Source organism: Haliotis asinina, chromosome 15 (genome assembly GCF_037392515.1).
Source record: "Haliotis asinina isolate JCU_RB_2024 chromosome 15, JCU_Hal_asi_v2, whole genome shotgun sequence".
In the NCBI taxonomy this organism is placed as follows: domain Eukaryota; kingdom Metazoa; phylum Mollusca; class Gastropoda; order Lepetellida; family Haliotidae; genus Haliotis; species Haliotis asinina.
The window spans coordinates 13,356,535-13,377,017 of NC_090294.1; the positions used below are offsets into that span (position 1 = coordinate 13,356,535).

General features: G+C 39.1%; 1 protein-coding gene across 1 annotated transcript; it reads left to right on the forward strand.

Annotated features, from left to right (window-relative positions):
- The first annotated feature begins 1,234 nt into the window (after nucleotides 1–1,234).
- LOC137265672 (location of vulva defective 1-like) lies at nucleotides 1,235–14,471 on the forward strand. Its single transcript, XM_067801103.1, has 9 exons — nucleotides 1,235–1,406; nucleotides 5,557–6,138; nucleotides 6,541–6,813; nucleotides 8,001–8,384; nucleotides 9,065–9,631; nucleotides 10,268–10,294; nucleotides 11,168–11,212; nucleotides 12,670–12,726; nucleotides 13,304–14,471. The coding sequence occupies exons 1-9, from the start codon at nucleotides 1,313–1,315 to the stop codon at nucleotides 13,654–13,656; spliced, it is 2,382 nt and encodes a 793-aa protein (XP_067657204.1). The 5' UTR covers nucleotides 1,235–1,312; the 3' UTR covers nucleotides 13,657–14,471.
- Nucleotides 14,472–20,483: the final 6,012 nt, after the last annotated feature.

Consider the following 20,483-nt stretch of genomic DNA (forward strand, 5'->3'; position numbering starts at 1 on the left):
TATTTTTAGAAAATCGGCAATATTGTGATTCCATCTACCAGTTTAAATTCTCTGTATGTTCTTATATTCCGTAAACACTGACACTATTAAATATTATTAAAAATATGCACTCCCTAAAAGGTGCAACTTATTCCTAGTTCAGTTGTATCAAAATATGTTGAAATCAACTATAGCTCAGCATTCAACGTACACAAAAGCTCACTGAAGACATAATGGGCCCTTGTCAAACAGGCAGATTGCCATATACACCTGCATTGTAAATACAGACTTCAATCATTCAAGTGTTACCTTTACTTACTGTAGCAAAACACGATGACACACGGACATAAAAGCCACCTATTACTGACGTAGACCAGTTTAAGTGCAAGCAATTACGAGCGCTGCCGAACGAATGAACAGACTAAATCTCATGGGTTCTGTAAAGTTTACAATCGCACTAATTTGTCCTTCCCCGTGTTTACGGCGCTGTTGCGAAAGGCTGAACAATGCATCAATTATTCTTTTTGGTTTTGTCCTGAATGCAAATTGTGTAGTCTGTAGTCTTTCCTACAGTGAAGGTATCAAGTACCATTACCATAGCATTTAACTGTGGTTATTACAGTACAAAGTATGGGGCCATTTACTTCTGTCACCGCTTTTGGTTTTCATAAATATTGCTACACAGTATACAACCATGCTCACCCCCACTTACTCAGGTATATCGATCCTCCTTTTTACAGGCACCAAAGCTGAATGACAGGCAAATGACTTCACCTGTCAATATATTCACATCAATATTCCAGAAGCCTCCCATCTGAAGGTTTTGGGTGCAGTCGAGCATGCACGAGCGGTTCAAACAACGCCATACAAAAGGCTTAAAGTCATGTTAAGCCAGATTCAAAGTTAACGCCCCAAGGACCACAATTTCACCACAAGGATTCGCATTCACCTTCTCTTGGCGTTAAAAAACAAAGAACTGACACAGAGGTGTCCTTTTAACGATAATAGAACATTGTTGCTAAATTATATACTGTTCATACTGTTCTGTCCAGTTGTTGGTTTTTGTTTCATTTACCTACTCATCGCATGTATAATTCATACCGAATCGCTTGGGTGCTGCACGGTGGATAGGTATTCACACACACACACACACACACACACACAAAGTATTGTCAGAAGCACCCTACGGGCAAAGAGAACAGTCTGACTGACGTGACATGTGATTAGCTTGTTAACGTTGCATGGATTTGTTGGATGCCTGTAAACAGATCTCGTCTTCTGTACCACGAAAACGTATAAAGACAGAACAGACGATGCGGACTGTAAGAACGGGATGCTGACAGTCGGGATCATGAAGGAGCGGCTGCTTCTCATCCTCATCATCGCTGTGTACGGGGACGTTGCTGCAGGTGGCGGCAATGAGGGAGGTCTGAACATTTATGTATATATATATGAGAGATGATCCGTATGAATGAATTTATTTCTGTATGTTAGTTTTTAGTGGCACTTTCCATATTTATTGCCAGTTGTAGCAAATTTGTACTATTTGTGATGTATCTTGTGTATGCGAATTTTATTTATTCAGCACAGAGGGTTGATGAAATTTAGTTTGATTTAACGCCGTTTGTAACATTGTTCAAGTTACCTTTGCTATTAAAACCATGTGAAACAGTTGTTCAAGTTAGACAATTGGCGCAAATGGAAATAACGAAATGCATCAAACTTCAGACTTCTCACTCACAAGTCAAATTTTGAAATGCTCTACACAGCTATAAAATATTACCTAGGCCTGCAAAGTTGCAATCTTGTTCAAACAACTTGTGACCAAACGGAGCATTGTCTTAAGTCCATTCTTCCTCACATTCTTGTAACGGCAAGTCAAGTGTTCATCTGCACACACATATCCTATTGACAAAAGTATAGGCTCATCCTAAAATCGGAGATTCACGTACATGTATAAACTTAAAGTTGGTGAGGTCAAGTTCAAGTTCAAGGTCAAGGTCAAAAGAGTTTACAGTACTCAAGGTCACCGGCCCACATACAAATATACAATTGTAGATAACACAGTATACAGATAAAACACATTACAAATAATGGAGAGAGCAAAATAACAGACAATAGTAAAGTTCCGTTTTAGCCTTCTAAGCTGTTTAACAACTTATTCCTTAGTCTCATACGGTGTTTGATAAACAGTGACGGATTAAAGAATATTCTCATAATTTTGAGAAGACATTAAGGATGTAAAGGACAGAGCTGCTGGTTTTGACCGAAACGGGTGTGGAATGTATTTCTTTCTAAGAATGGAATAAGATGTACAAACTAAAGTGGATTTCATTTTCAAATGCGGACTTATATAACGGGCAAATTCTCCTGTTCATATCTATGGACATTTTCCTGTTTTCGTTTATTATTAAATATAACAAACCATGTCTATATTTGCTAAAATTATTTCTCAGATCTTTAGAGTATGATATAGACAAATATTTTTCAGGCTGATGTAAACTATAAAAAAAATGTGACAATCATACCTTGAGCTAACATGAAGGGTAGAATGCCTATCGTGATAGAACATAGCAATAGCGTGGTATTTGCAATAATACAAAAATAGATTGATATTTGCAATAGTTTGGTTCATCCAGATAAAAACAAAACCATTAGGAAACAAAATATTTGTTACATGGGATGCCCCTGTAATTTTACCGATGTTGTCTAAATGTGAAAACATATTATAAGCCAGCTTTGGAATTCTATTTTCATAAACAGCAATATGGTTTATCCAATATTTCAAGCATCAAATCAGAGAATTTATATATAATGAGTGCCTTCCACATTCTTCGTAAATCATACAGTTTGGTGTAGATAATCCAATGGATAAATATCGTTTATATGCTAAAAGATGAGGGTTTTTTTTTTATAAACAATCATATCTTTGGTAACCTCCGATCCATAAAACACTATTGGTTGTATGTGCGAATCAAAGTGTCTAGCAAATATTTTAGGTGAGGTAATCCGAATTTTATATGGAACCAACATAACATTGAATAAGGCTTTATATGCTCTTGATCATAAAGCTTTTATGCTTTTAGAAACGTCCAATGTCTGGGTAAACAAAAGACCAAGATATTTATAATGACCACCAACCTTAAGACGTATCCCATTTAATACCCACTTTTCATTTACGGATAACGACCCACACCTTCTGAAAATGACAACATTTGTTTTGTCGTAATTAACCAATAACTTCCATTCTTTTGTGTAATGTCCGAAAGTATTAAGCCGATTTTGTAATCCTACAATAGTGTCTGAAACTAAAATGACATCAGCAGTAAAAAGTAGCATCAGCACTTCAAACAAATCCGGGAACATCTGAATACCATGTTTTCCATTACTAGCCATATCATAATACCATGTTTCCATTACTAGCCATATCATAATACAGTTCATTATTGAAAGATGAAAATAACACAGGGCTTAAAATGCATCCTTGTCTTAATCCGACTGGGCAATCAAAATATTCTGTACAATCATCACCACTGTGAACACATGATCTTATATTAGAATACATAGGCTTCAAAACATAATACATTTTCCCTTGTAATCCGACCTTTAGCAGAAAAATACCAGAATTTAGAACAGAATGGAACGCTTTTTCAAAATCGACGAACGTTACATACAATTTGTGTTTATTGCGGAAAAGACATTTTTGAATCATTGCATGCAATCTAAAAATGTTATCTGAAGTTACTGTAGAATATTTCTCTCGAAAACCGGCTTGTGGTTCTGGGATTACGTCCCCCATATTTGCTCAATTTGTTACAGAGTGGTGAATATTCTGTCCAGAATACTCATAACTGAAATGCCTCTATAGTTATAGGTATCATTAAATCCAGCCTGTTGGAAACATACTATTATCAATAGTCTGTTAAAACATTTTTTAGAAAATGCATGATTACGAATTCCGAACATTTTATCATTTCTATGATGATATGATCAAGGCCGGCTAAGTTCACATTTTGAAAATGTGATATACCATTTGATATTTCATTTTCTGATATTGGTGATTCTAGAATCAATTCATCCACATCCATGTAACATTTTGTTACTTTTTGTCCATTTTGTTACAGCATGTCTTTTAAAACATCGTTATCTTGATTGATATCAAATGCAGACTCGCTCGAAAAGACTTTCTTAAAATGTATTAGCCACTCGGTTTTATGAATAGTATTTTGATGGTGCGGTTGATTTTGTAAGGGGCGTATTTCTTTCCAGAACTTAGAAGGACATTTGATCGAACTGCTGAGTCAGTCTTGCTTTTATTTACAAAGTTTCGGTTTAAATCTTATGCATCAATTCTTGTGTTTATTTCTCTTTTTGCAATATTGCGTTCTACTCGATTCTGTGCGCTAAGAGTCTTATGGGCATCACGCCTCTCTGATAAGCATTCCACTTTCAGTTGGGGCGTTCTAGTACTGTTAATATGTTTAGCATTAATCTTATACTTCATACAGTCGGACGAGGTTAACATCATCGAAAGCACCATTTAAGTCAATATCAAGCAAGTAAATGTTGACTACAGGACAACATTTTGTCAGATACATTATCGACAAAGTATTTACACAGAGATTCATTCCACACAACAACAACAACAACAACAACAACAACAACAACTTTATCATAACAAAAATCGGCCAGTTCACTTGAATTGTTTTCACATGGAAATTTACATGTTAACTCTAGTGGGAAATGATACGAATCAATGCGATCTCCAGTGTTAAACATTGTGCGAGCATTAATATCTCCACATAGAATTGTAAATGAATCACTGATATCTGGAAGGGTTTGAATAATAAACTGTTCAATGTGACATTTGTAATCTCTGTTAGAATAGTACGGCGAACCCAAGGGTGGGCTGAAAGTAAATCTTAAGTCAATATATTTTGCAACTGATAATTAATTTTAAAGGAGATTAGATTGTCAATAGTACAGTGCACATTTTGCCTATAGAATGTTGGATACAAATACATACACTTCCAAAGTCTAGGCAAAATCAGATAGCTAATCTTCGGGGCTACAGAAAACGTCATACCCATCCAACTAATTCAAGTCTAACATATCGATAAGGAATTTTTCAACCAGACATACTATTTCAAATTGCAGAAGATATACTAACATTTCAGAGTCGTATATTTTGTCCGTCAAACCGTTAACGTTCCAGAAGAGGTCATCTATACTGAAAGCTGATTGCAACTTTTTGTGTGCTTAATGGGCACTTAAACGGCAAGTTGGAACTTGCAGTGAAGCAACTGATTCAATAGTCTGAGTGAAGTGAAACAATGACAAAAACAGTTAAAACAAGCGAGCTGAAACACACCAACACCATGTTTGATTAACAGGATCGAGGGGTCAGGTTAACACATGTCACTCGTATCCAAATTGCAACATGCTGTTGATCACTGGATTGTCTGGTTCAGACTCGATTATTTACAGATCGCTGGAATAGATGGAATACTGATTTTCTCTCTCTCTCTGATTTTTTACATTGACATTTCAATCATTTTTCCTTCCTTGACTCCACAGCGGCTGCTGCTTGCTCCGCCGACAAGCTTGACATCGCCTTTATCATCGATGCTTCAGGAAGTATTGGAATCCAGAATTTCGAACTAGTCAAGAATTTTGTGAATGAATTCATAGGCATTGCCAGCATGGACGACGGAACGGTCAGAATAGGAGTATTAACCTTTTCCTATTCAGTCAGGCTTTATGCTTATCTAAATTCCTACACAACAGCCAGAGCCCTCCAGGAGGTTGTTAAGAACATCAGCTACGACAGTAGCAGCACCTACACAGCGGCAGGTTTGTGGGCAGCCAACAACCATATATTTGTCTCGCAGCGTGGTGATCGAAGTGACGTTCCAAACGTTGCCATACTCATTGCTGATGGGATCTCCAATATCAATCAAGGCAGTACAATACCACAAGCAAACCTTCTGAAAGAGACCGGAGCCAAGATTATTGCAGTTGGAATAACCACTAGCAACAGAACGAAGGACGAACTTGACAAACTTGCTTCTTTGCCTTTAAGTGATCATCGAATTGACGTTGACGACTTTACAAAACTCGCTGGCTTATCGAGTTCTATTCTGTCTGTTACCTGTGCGGGTAAAAACACTTACTTTGTTTTTTGTCGATTCTAACTATTTTTGTGCTGTTCATTTCTGTGCAATGTGATGATGGCCATTTTATCAATACTCCGACGTATCGTAGCATTTTGTGAGCTGTTTATGCATGTAAGCCCACAAGAACGTTTCAGTGTTCGGAAATGAGGAAGTTGAATCAATAATTGTAATCACCCTTTTGAGACAAAATGCCCTTTGGCATTGTGTAGCATAGGCTTCTATCTTTGTAAAATACAAAACAAAGCAACAACAAAAATGTCATGGAAATTAAAAAGATGCTGAAAATGAGTCAAGTTCAGTTATCTATCTAATTCTGTATGGAAATCATTATATATGTGTCGCTATAGCTACAAGCACGCCTGAAGTTCTGCTCTTGCATTCACAGAAACGATAACACCGGCGCCGACCACTACAGCTGCCCCAACTACAACAACCACGACATCTACGACTACAACACCAACCACCACCACCACAATTGCCGCAACCACTACCACAAATCCCACATCATCTCCTAGTACATCCACATCTACTACAACATCATCTACGACCCATGAGACAAACCCAACAACAGAAGAAATCACAGAGATACCGGAATATACTGGCATCGCAACCGGTATTATAGTCGTCACCCCTGATGGAGGTGCAATAACTACTGAAGGTAAGCTTAAGAATAATTTATACTCAAGGAAATCGCCAATAGTGCTTAAATGAAAAGTCTTTACAAATGACACACATGAACGTAACGTCTATATGTTTAAGAACACGACGTTTCCAAAAATATTCTTACGCATTCTTCTAGCATATGGGTCATATTCCACAACATTCACCTGACAAACGAGTAATAGTATACTCCGAAGGGTCGTGTTCTTCAAATATAGAATCGACATCCAAGAAATTCTTGGTTTTGAATGCTTAAATGGCAGAGCAGTTAGCAAACCCCTAGGGATGGTTTACTGATCAATAGAGAACAGGGTCTGTAAGTCTCACGAGGCGCTACTTCCGGTAATAAGCTGGTTCCCAAGTCCCTTTGCGGGGTCCATATTTCGATATTCGAGACAGGGTCCAGCTTAATTAGAATCCTGGTGACAAGTGTCTATTTAGGAACAAGTTCTGATCCAAATTGCGCGACCGTCAAATATGAGTTTACTTGGCGGGAACAAGAGTAGAACCATGCACGACTGTCAGAACTGTTGACAGTGGGAATAGTTGGCTAATTTGGGGATGGAATTGGTTATTCCTGGCAGGATGATCGGTTCCTTACTGACAACCATGAGACCATTCGAAAACGTTGTTTGTCACCGGAAGTACTGAGGTCTCGCAAAGTGCCGTGACCTACTTATGGCCCACTGGACCTTCATCTCCTGTTCTCGATGCGCCACACAAAGCTGTTATACAAAAGTGTATGAAACGGTACTTCTGCCTTACGACAGACACTTGATTATACTGAACAGCAAAAGAAACGCAAGTTTAAAGGAATGCAATCTCATAAAGCTAAGCATTCTTGTTTATGTCTTCTGTTTAGAATTGTCAAAAAACTGTGTTTCTTTTGCTGTTCAGTATGATTAACGGGTACATAAACTGTTTTTGAGACAGATAAGAGAAGCCCCAACAGAATATAGAGTAGTTCCATACCCATGTACATAGTTGTCTTTATTTTTAAAGGTAACATCTAGATCCACCTACACATCATCAACTTTCTGTTTGGAGATTTGGCAGTTCTTGTCATTACATTAGAGAGATGGATAAACAGTAAAGGGTGCACTTCAGTGAGTCACTCGGTCGTTTCTTAGAACAATTACTGTATTCACGTGATGCTAACACCAACATTGTTTATTGACAACACAGATACAACAACTCCAACAGTTGCCACCACGACGACAACTTCTACAAGTACATCAACAACTACTACTACAGCTACCACGACCACCACACCAGATACAACACCGACAACGACCAGTACAACAACCTCGACAACATCTATCACTCCATCCACAACTACATCAACTACCTCTATAGCTACCACACCTGACACTACATCAGCAACGACCAGTACTACAACTTCTACAAGTATATCAACAACCACTACTACAGGAACCACGACCACCACACCAGACACTACGCCAACAACGACCAGTACAACGCCCTCGACAACGTCAACAGTCCTTACCACTTCCGAGCCTCTCACTACAACACCTGCAGTTGTTCCTTCGACCACACCAGACTCCAGAGGTACTCACAAAATAATTTGTAACAATACCACTGAAATATTGCCAAGGTAGCGTTACATTTGAACTCACTTACTCACAGAATAATTCCTGTATGAGATAAGCCCCAACGTCTGATGCCCTTAAAATTGATATTAAAGCTAGAAAACTTGGAAACCTGATGCAAGATAACATGAGTTCCGCGAATCTATTAAACCTCTGTGGAAAATAAACGATTAAATGAACATATTTAATTGTACGACTCGGTATCCAGATCTAATCCCATATTGCAATGAAAACACGCGTGAAGAAAAAAAGGATAAATAGGAATTTTGATGCATTGATTCTTTCCTCATATTCTGTTCATATTTTTATCTCAAGCATAATTGAAGATATTTGAAACAAACTTGAATCAGCTCGTAGATTAATATCAGTTTGTCGGTTTCAGCGACATGGTGATTATGTTATGCTGTACTGCCATACTGTTATGAGTAAAGGTCAACGTCACCTTAACATCACGTCAACGTCAACGTCAATTCAACGCCGTAGGGATGATTTTAGAAACTGTGCGATTATACGAAGACACACGATGTTGGCAAAATGGGCATCTCAAACTGAGGAACATCATTATCATCTACAGCAGACAGAGATATAAAGTGATATTTGCTAGCTTTGACCATTTGTTTCCTTCTTTGTATTTCACAGTCTGTCTTGACAACCCTTTGGACATTGCTTTCGTCATAGACGCCTCCAGCAGTGTTGGAAATGACCACTTCCTTCTCGTTGTCGACTATATCAAATCTGTTCTCTCCACCTCCGACATTGATGGGGGAAAGGTACGCGCAGCCGTCGTGACCTACAGCACAAACACCGCTGTCCACATCAATCTGAACGACTTCAAAACAAGCAAGGAGATGTACGGCGCCCTTGACGGTATCCCCTATGTTCCAGGGTGGACAAACGCTGCTGAGGCGTTTCAAACACTAAGACTTAAGGTGTTCACGCCGAGGACGGGCGACCGGCACAATGTGAAGAATGTTGCTTTGCTGATAACCGATGGGAGGTCCAACATCAACAAGGACAGAGTTGTCCAGGAAGCCAGTGAAGTGAAGAAGACCGGGACTCACGTCCTTGCTGTCGGTGTTGGACTGGCCTCACTGGAGGAAGTGGACAATGTCGTGACATCACCGGCCAGTGAGAACCGATTTACTGTGGCAGGTTACGAAGACTTAAGGGGATTAGGAGAAGTTTTGTTTCCTTTTCTGTGTCAGGGTGAGTCAAAGTTTTAGTTACGATATACACTCAATCATGCACATGTTAAAATGTCAGGGATAGATGCCGTTCACACTTTATCAACCCTTGTCGCAAGAGGCGACTAACGGGATCGGGTGGTCAGACTCGCTGACGTGGTCAGCACGTGTCATAATATTCCAGCTGCTCAGGTTACTGCTCATGTTATTGATCACCTGGTTGTTTGATCCAGGCTCGAGTATTTATAGACTACCAAAGATAATCTTTTAAAAGGGTAAACTTCTGAAATCTGAATCGTGTCGGGTTTTTTCTAACATCAAACGGGCTAGGTGGTGATTGCCACTTCTGTTTATATAATTTGTAACAACAGTTACAGTTGCTTTTTGAATAACATGAAAAAATTCTGAAGATCAAATACATGTTAAATTTTGTTCAAGCGAATTTAAGCAGTGAGATAGGCACAAATTTACTGCGCATCTTTTTCAGAATATGTCGTTTATGTCATACGATTTGAACAGACTTTCATCTAGTCACTGGAAGAAAATAATTAAGGTAGCTTTGTTTCTGTGCACATAGAGACCATGCATGCACATGCCATGTTGTCATTAGAGCGCTAGCTGTTCAGACTCTTAAAATCACTATTTAATTTTGTTGCAGATCGAAGTATGACGGGAACTGGGAGAGGTAAGATTTCACAAGAAGGAGCTTGTTGCAGTCATTCTTCCTAAGTAATATAATGGTTTGTTATATATATAGTCTGATAAAGCTGCCCCATCACGGTAATTCTATCCTTCGTCCTTCACGTTTGTATGTAATATCGTATAAAAATTAAAAACATTCCATATTCGTTTCTCTTGTCTCAGGGGCAGTAGGGTAACCTAGTGGGGAAGGCGTTCGATCGTTACGTCCAAGATCAGGGTTCGATTCCCCACATGGGTACAATGTGTGAAACCCGTTTCTGGGTTTCCCCGCCGTGATACTCCGGTATTAGCAGTATCGCGGAGGGAGACACCAGACATGAGCTTAACACGTTGTACCCAAGTACGGAATCGAACCCTTACAGATTTGAGAATCAAATAGAGTGAGTGAGTGAGTGAGTGAGTGAGTTGGGTTTTACGCCGCTTTGAGTAGTATTCCAGAAGCACCATGGCGGGGGACACCAAACATTGGCTCCACATATTGGGGGATAGACCCCGGTTCTTCCGCTTGAACGCTTTAACCATTAGGCTACCCCACCGCCCCTGAAATGGAGTGAACATTGCTGGTTAAATTACAGACCGAATGAAAACAGAGTTTGTAAACGTGCTGCTGTGCGATGTGGTAATATAACGCCAAATAAACGGCATTATTTGTTAAATAATACCAATAAGAGTAACTAATATGGAGGGCACATAATGCATCCGTATCGAAACAATTATTGTTATGAAGAAATCCTTGGGGTTGGAATGCAAAGTAGTTTGTCACAATTTAATTAGAGTTTATTTTTTCCCGAAGAGAGATTTGAACAGGATTTGTTCTATGGATGACAACAAATGTTTACGTTTACTTTTATTGAAGATGATGCGACCGGCGTTCCAGGAAACATTGGCACAACGCCGAATGGTAATTAAAATATTCTTTTAATTCAGTAAATAACTAATGTAAATAACTAAAGAGCCTTGGTATGGGTAAGTGAGGTTTGAAGTGGCATTTAGCAATATTCGTGCAAAGCCACGGCGTGAGACACCAGAAATGAACATTTACAGTGTACCCGTGTTGGTACCCCACCATCAGGTAGACCTCGCAATATGAGACCAGGATTCGTCATTACCAGGGGACAGATCCACTTTAGAATAGGTCATCACTGATCCTCGCATGTCGCCAGAGGCGACTAATAATATCTGCCGACCAGACCCATGAACTTGTCGATGCATGTTATCGCTTTCCAGTTTTACGTAAATCGAGACAAACACTCAAATATAGCTTGAATATAGACGGATTAAAAAGAAATTAATGGAAACAGTAGTCCCTGTTTAAGTATGTTTTAGAAATTAGGAGGATCAGCTGCATATTAACTCAAAAGGCAAAAGGTATTGTGACATACAAACAATGTCAGTGCGAACATGTTACTGCGGCGAAATGGAGGCTAAGAAAAACATCGGTTGTTACAAGGTATCATGGCAACAGTCTATAAAGACAGCACTCCCGGTGCATACAAATTAGCCTCAAAGCATGTGAGGGTTCACAAGCAAGTTCACAAGCAAGTAGCGAGTGTGTCCACCTTGTGCAGTGAGGTCACTGAACGTGTCTTCGTGGAGATATTTGGTGGAGTTGTGTGGGTGGTCGTCAACTTGACTGTTGAACCATACGTTGCCATATGTGCCAAATGGTATTTCTGTGGAAACGTAACGGTACCAGACTGGTGCAATCCTGGAGCTTTCACTTCAAGGGGTACGTCAATCAAAGACAAGACAACCACTACAGGTGGTTGTGTGCTTTTTTCTCCTTCCAATGTCTTGCTTCTTGCACATCCAGAGCAATGCGAACAACTGCTAGGTTGCGTTTCTTCGACGATCTTTGTCTGAAGAATGAAGATAACTCTGAATAGATATAAATTTACATGTTCTCATTGCGTATAGACAAAGTTTTGACGTAGATTTTGATGTCGGTGTCTAGCAAGTGACTTGACAACGACATTTGAACCCAAGTCGAGGCGTTTACAGAATAAAGTTCTATATCCATCTTCATTCTTCATCCCCTCAACTTCTAGAATGTCAGTCAAAGAACTCTTTGTTTCATTTAAATCCAAACATTTTTCATTTTTTTTTATTACCAGTGAAAGAAAATATGTCACCATCATGTTTGCCTTTGAGGATTGCAATGCCCCTTTGAGTAATGACCAAGCGTAGCTCTTGAGCATAAAGACTTGAGGGCACTTGCAATAAGCCTGTAACTTATCCCCATTTCGGTTAGAAAAGTATAAGTCCATGTTTAAGTTGTAGGAATCCAGGTTTTCCAGTTTTATGTGAGTAATGTGAATTTTAGAATGGTGGGATTTCGTTTTGACTTCATATTTTCAGCTCCGAAATCATCTGGATCCACAACACAAGGAATGTCCACCACACACGGTACTCAGGGTAAGACATGTTTAATGTCAATATATTTAAAGAAGTTTAAAATGTATTCATTAATCATCAGGTCTCTCTAGGTCATCTCTAGGTCTGTATGTTTCATATGGCACCCCTTATCAAAGATTTTACATTACTATGAAACAATGCGGAATTTTTATTGGAATACGAATGAATAAGGTCTTGCGCAATGTTTAAGAGTATGTAAGTAAATTCACGCTGGAATACACCAAAATGATCTTACATAGTGAAAAACTGACGATTTGAATGTGTCTTTGACTTGACGTAAAAACTGTTTACCACTATCCTATCCCAAGTAATTTCAAACAAGAAGAGTTGAGACCACTGACTGGAAACAAGAGTATTTCAGGTTCTGTAGGTCATGTCAACCTTACAATTCAGACTTTCCCGCGAGATTTCATTCTCATCCAGAAGGGAAATACAACAGAAAGTAGCCATGTTATCCATGTTATTGTCTTTTTCACTTCATTAATTATTGTGAGCATGAAAGGAGAAAAGACTGCATGATACAAAATCAAGATATCAATGCGTGTTTAAATATTCAGATATGAGCGTCTTTCTATAGGTGGGCGACACAGCGGCACAGCAGTTCAAAACACGACCATATCTACAACAGCTCCACTGGGGATGAACACACGTCTGTTACAGTGCCATAATTGGTGCGAGGAGAATCAAGAAGAAACGCCGGATGTGAATATTAGCGAAATTGTACGGGAGCTCATCTTGCCCAAAGCTATGTTGTCAAAACAGCTAAGAGCCAAGGGGAGTGCCTTTGACGCAAGCCCTGTCGCCAATTCCGTTGGGACAATTGTTTTTCTGGTGTGTTCAACGCCTTTCTTTGTCTTTGTTGGCTGGGATATACTGGATTTGGCGCGCTATCTATCCAGTATTGCAAAAACGCCTTTTCCCAGTGCATAGATGAATAATTAAGCTGAAACATTACATCAGTATGTGGGATGTGGATACTTCGTAGTAAAGACTGTTTTCGACTTTCCTTTTCACCTCGAAATTGATCTGCATAAGCATGGTGCTCAATCCCCAGTAGATTTCAACTCTGTTGCATTGTTGCCGTATACCAGATGCTGTGATATTGACATTGAAGCCCTGCTGTGTGTGTATATTCCCAGCAGTAATACTTTCATAGTACAACAGATCTGTTAAATGTTCGTGGCGTTTCCATTAATACTAAAGCGTACTAATCCCACGGAAACAAAAGAGTCACGACTTTGAATGAAACATGCAGTTTACAGTGAAACATATGTTTCTTAATGGAGTCTTCTGTCTTGAGAATACTGTTTTTAAAGCACGACGGCGTGAGTCGTTGCGCATGATACACTTAACAACATATTTGTTGTCACCATAAACTAAAGAGTTAAAGGGGATGTTTGTTTGTTTTAATGTCGCTGGTTTAGCCATCTTACTGAACTGTCATACCGTAGTTGCACTTTAAGACCCATCTCCTACCCGACCTTGTTTTATCCACGCCCACTTCTTAGGCAGGAGAACAACGAGTAGCATAATATAACGTCTTTGGCTGTGTCACGGTTGGTGTCTCAAACATAGAGTCTCTTCCGGAGTCTGGTGGTGATTGAGGCGTGTGGTAAACAGTAACGGACGGCTCTGCAAATTGTGTTGGATTCATATCAGATATGGTACATCTGTCAAGCATGCGGGAATCGTATACCTACCCCATTTCTTCTTCTTGATACACAGCCTTTCCAGGAATACGATCTGAATACTATGTCATGTAGTTGGGTGTACAGATTGTTGAATAAAAGATATTGTAGTTTGTTCGATTTCATGTTCGCAGTTCATATTATTTTATTTCCGTTGGCATGAAGCTCAATGCTATTGGTTCTCAGACACCGGAACATAATGTGTTGTATACTTCCTATCTGACGAAAACGTAGCAAGTACTCCGCGTCTTTAACAGACGAACTCGAACTTGCAATGATGTAATACTAAATTAACGCGACACGCTCGAGCGGAGGGTTACTTACCTCTTCATGCTCCTGCATTACACTTCATACTGCACGATTTGGCAGTTTCACAAACAGATTTTTTAGGAGCTGTGATTGAATGATTTCGTGTAATTGTTTTTCAGATCACAACTGATCATATAATTCGATACTTGCTCCTGCCTTTTCAAAGCTTATAATTAATTTTACATGGAGAATGCGGCTGCTGGTATTTTCAACCGGGTGTTAGTTTTTGCGCTGTCATGGCCTCTTAGGGATACTGATGACCAACATGCTGCCATGTTGGATTTTGACTTGGAAAATCTTTTTCAGTACTCATGCAACTACAAAGCGTATGCTCAACAGCCAAAGTGAAGGACGTAAAATCGGGAAAACTTAGAAAAAATACGAATGGCTGCTAAAAACAATAGATCAGACTATACTGGGCAATGAGGCCGCGCAGCGAGTTATGACGATGGAAAGTCGACACACCTGACATGAAATGCATGCGCTGCTTACTGGCGCAAGGGGGCAACTGTGCTATTTGTTGAATATCTTCTTTATTGTTGTCTCTTCTGTAGAACATCTTTCGTGTCTTTCGTTGATGAAGTGTATGTTGAGGCACGTAAGATAGTATGATACCTGATACCCAGAGAGAAGCATCGTTTTGAATATCTCAAATATATTGATGGCATGACCACCTGAAGATGAAAAGCACTGGATATTGTTAGATATGTTAGGACTTGCCGTGTACTTCTCTACTGTAATTCCCCTATGGGATTAACATATCTTAGCTGTTATCTATATCCCCAGCCCGACCCCTACCATGGTCTGCTTTGCTTCACCCGTCCTAGTTTTGCTTTTGAGATGACCCCTTTTACCTGTTTCTTTTCATAAGGATCGTGAGACTCCATGGTAACTACATCCTTAATAGTTTCAGCATGAAAGTTATTTTTTTACAGCTGTCCATTATAATGAAGCTATGTCTAATTTCAAAATCGGCATTTCATTTAAAAAGCCCCCTTTGTAATACAATATCATTGCACACTAATTTGCATAAAGCCATGGTCAGTTCCAAATAAGTCGCGTTGGGTTTTGGAAATATCAGCATTGCTCATTTCTGCGCTAATCTCTCTTCAGTAAAGTTCTTTTTCACGTTTACTATCTCCCTACCACTGGAACTGTAGTTAGGCCGAACTTATTTACCAGATATTTCACACTTTCGCATATCAATTACATAAAATGTAGAGATAAACGTGAAAAACCCGGTTTTATCTATTCCCGACAGTACTATAGCGCTACCTGGGTGCTGTAAACATGGCTGGAATTAAACGAATTCAAAAGGTGAGTTTTCCGTTGGGTTTGGCGTGGAATTGAACAGGTAGCTGTTTTCGGAGAGTCGTGGCATATATATTGCTGTTGAAGTATTAATCCCAATGTGGCCATTTACAGCACCGTACGTGGGGAAGCCATCGATCCGTAGGTCTCGGCGGGGCCTTACAAGTATTTTACGTGGTGAAACTGAACTTGGATCAAGGAGGGAGTTGTTTTTGTGAGATACCGTTCCTTTATGTAGTAATAGGGTAGAGTCTACATACCTACATGTCTCCCTAACTTTTGTTTCTAAGCGATACAAGCCCTGTGATCGGACCTAGGTATTTATCATGTAGGACCTCAGATAAAATTTCATATAGCAGTAGGCAGTTATATCGAAGCGTCATTAAAATCAAATTATCCAGGTCAGATCTAAGAATTTTGAAAGGGATGGTGGGAAAGACATACATATCCCCCATGTGATAAATGGTGTCATTACTACAACGGCTGCAAACGTTTATCATCATTGGTATTTCTGAGTAGTGACTGTTTGCACACGGATATTTGTCACAATGGCACTCATCGAATTGCTATCGAAAGGAACTAAATTAACAACATAATTATCTTAAAGTCTTAAAGTCTTTTTCCAGTAATGAAGGCCTCGTGGCACAGATTACAAGCTGTGTTGATATACATATTTCTGCATGGAATGCTTACTACTTACAAGGTTTGTTTTCAGGTAAGTATAATGATAACACATAAAGAAATAGTTATGTTGTTCAAGAAATGATAATTCAGTTTCTATATAACTCATGAAAACATGTTACTGCAGAATATGGGAACGATTCCCATAAAGATTTCTTTTCAAATACAACACGTGTCCCTTCAAAATATCAGTATAATTATGTTGAAGACATATGTTGTTGTAGCTTTCTCGGGAAGAACAGTAATGAAAACATTCTGGAATTTTCTGCTAATGGTATCGTTAAGCACACAATTATCAAAACCATAGGAAGCAGAGCCACATAACTCTTTGTTATAGCATACCTAATTTCACTGAGTGTAGACTTTAAACAAGCAATAATGTCACACCACACTTCTCTAAAAATATCTAATGCATTTCTCTCAATTATACATTTCTCTCTATTATACTGATTATCAGTCCTTATGGAAGCTACCATATAATGTATTCCAAAACAATTGCACGTTTAGATTACAATTTAAAACAAAAAGTTCGGATGAATTAATGCAACGTTGCATTAAACCAACTCTCCCCGCTCAACCAGCTTAATATTATTTGAAGCAAAAGTCACAGAGTTATGTCCCTTGGAGCGTTCTTTCAAGAATATCTTACCCACAGCTTGTGATTGAATCCAGGTCGGCAAACACCCAGAACACAGTGTGCGACAGTTTTCGATGCAGTGGTTTAAGTTCCATAAATGGCAAATGTTCTCTGAATTGGGATGTTCGTCTCGAAGTCTCAATTATCGATTTCAGGCAAGTATTAAGGAGACTAAAGTGAGTGCACATGACCTAATAGTTTATGCATGTTAATATGTTGTCGAACAAATGGACAGTTCGAATGCCGTTTTATTACAAGAAATTGATCATCGATGCTATATTGCTAATTTGTTCCTAATACCAGTACAAGTGCACCTCGGTGTAAATATACAGTTCGATGACAAACAAGTGATCATGGACATTACTGCCTCAGTACTAAACACTTGAGAAATGATGTGCCCTTTTGTCCAACTTGCCCTACTTGATGTGAATACCCTGAGCCATAGACTTGTACAAAGCCCAGATACATATGTGCCACAGTATAAACAATGTAGACATGTTCTATTCACATGGTCAAATACTGACAGTCATTGATACATTTCTTGTTATTTCTTTCTTCAGAAATTGTTTTTAATTGATTATAGATGTAATTGTCTAGAGCAGTCTTTCATCACGTCTGTTCGCGGATATTTACTATGTACGCACTGGTGAAGCAATATGATGAGGTCTTACACATACGGTATCACCCCTTCCTATTGATTCATCATATACTGGTTCATCTGTTGGTTTACACATTCCGAAGGTTTTTTATTTATTTTGAAGGAATTGACCATCGGCATTATTCGTTTCGTGTTTTTTTGGTTGTTCTTTGAGTGTATGGCCCCGAGTGAGACTAGTCAGACTTATATACTAAGTATATAGACATGGGAATTGATGAACTGATAGTGAATGTGTAACGACAATGGTTCTGATGTAGGAAGAGGGAATTTAGAGGGTCAGTTCCCACTTAGAGAGAGAGAGAGAGAGAGAGAGAGAGAGAGAGGGGGGGAGGGGAGAGAGAGAGAGAGGGAGAGAGAGAGAGAGAGAGACTGTCTTATAACAGAATTCACAAAAGGATCGTTGAAAGCTAAAAAAATTTTTGGGATGGACTTGAAGAGCTGAACAAATATCAACCCTCCACATATCTACCAGATAAAGTGGATAGCATATATGAGTGACACTATAGTCCTCTTGGAATACATCCAAACTACATCATCCGGTGACTTAAAAGAGAAAGATGAAAGCATGTGGTACAAGGACTTGCGGTACAGTCTCCGCAAGTTGAGAATGTTGCTTTTAATAAAGCTATCCTCGGTCAGTTGACACGCCCTGCAGACACTGATACTGGGGAAAAACCAAGTTCTATGGAAAGTGGTGCTTGATATCCGTGTTAGTACTTGCTAGTACGTCTTGTTAGTACTTCCTCACTGCAGCAAAGGAGCTGACTGTCCATATATAGAACTAGGTTTTCCCTCATCTTCACAACTTCCAAAATGACTCTCAAACAAATGGTGTTGAGTATGACATTAAACATGTCAACATTCGAAGTATAGTAGATATGTAAGATTTGTTTGGGGATCGGGTGGTCAGGCCCGCTGACTTGGTTCTCACATGTCAACGTATCCTAGCTGCATAGACCAATGCTCATGATGTTGATCACTCGGTTGTCTGGACCAGACGCGATTAATTACACACCTCCAGCATATTGATGGAACATTGCTGGGTGTGCCGTTAAACATCAATCAACCAGCCATAACTGCGATCTGTACAGACGGGCACGTAGCTTACCGGAGTACCGGGCGACTTTGCTGGCGACACTCTGCCGTGTCTCCACACCACAATGCGATTCATGTTTTACAACATCCCGGAAGTGGAGCTGTTAGCGTTCTCTACACCACTGAGAACTCAAAATCCCCAAAGTTTTAAAAATTACAAACACAAAGGTAATGTCAGGTACAGGGTATTTGTTCTAGTACGCCGTGTTGATATTTAATAGACCACTCCTTATTTTGAGTTATTTTGCAGTTCTTAGTTTGAAACAATCATTTTAGCATGAACATCACGTGACGTTCTTCAGCGTGGTCAATGCCTATGTGTTGTAATTGTACACATCAATAATAGCTTCATTCAACAATTTCTGGAATCTTTTTTGGTGGGTAGTATATATCGAATGGTATTATCTACCACCGATTCGAAACTTCTTTTATCGTCTTTGCAATGCGGCCGTAGGGATCTAAATATTTACTTATTGATTACGTGGATGAATACATAGAACCCTTGCTGCAGTCACATATACCAATGATAACGCATTTTTCAACAGTTGATACAGCAGGGATGGGATGCCAAGCTGTAATCATAGCCGTATGTCTCCTTATGACGACCCTTTCGGAAGGTACGTAACAGACGAAAGTAGATGTTTCAGCTACCCTATGTATTCTTTGGGCCTTTAAGAATCATATGCATGAATAACTTAACATCATTCATGGGCATGAGCTCTATTAATTTTGTGCCCTGCCCTTCTCATTTGGCATCCTGCCCTCTTATTTGGAGCCCTGCTCTTCTTTTGATAAATGATTGATAAACGCTTGGATGTTTTAAGTTTCTGTTTCATGTTGAAATGAAATGAAATAACGGTACTCTTCGAGTCTTTAAGAATCATATACATGGATAACTGAACATAATTGATAGAAATTCGCCCTTCTAATATGGTGCACTGCTCTTCTTTTGATATCATTGATAAACGCTTGGGTGTTTTTAGTTTCCATTTCATGTTGATGTTAAGTGAACGAACTTTGCTCTTTTAGCTTTTAAGAATAATATGCATATATGTTGGATGAGTGAGTGAGTTAGTGAGTGAATGAGTGAGTGAATAAGCTTAGTTTTACGTCGCTTATAGCAGTATTCCAGTAATAACTAGGGACACCTTAAATAGGCTTCAGACATTGTGTCCATGTGGGTAATCGAACCCGGGTCTCCGGCGTGACGAGCCAACCTTTTAAGCACATGTGAGTGTGATGGGTTTAATAATCTTAAGAAATGGTAAAGAATAATGATAGACATAATACACATTTGAATGTTCTTGTCAAATGCCATGTTGAAGTTGAAGAGTGAGTGAGTATGTTTGACACCGCTTTCAGCAATATTCCAGCAAAA

Bases quoted from the DNA above. Each gene is read 5' to 3' on its own strand.
- LOC137265672 (XM_067801103.1), top strand. From the start codon at position 1,313: ATGCTGACAGTCGGGATCATGAAGGAGCGGCTGCTTCTCATCCTCATC. The intron at 6,814-8,000 runs GTAAGCTTAAGA...TTGACAACACAG, and splicing joins AGGTGCAATAACTACTGAAG to ATACAACAACTCCAACAGTT. The intron at 9,632-10,267 runs GTGAGTCAAAGT...ATTTTGTTGCAG, and splicing joins GTTTCCTTTTCTGTGTCAGG to ATCGAAGTATGACGGGAACT.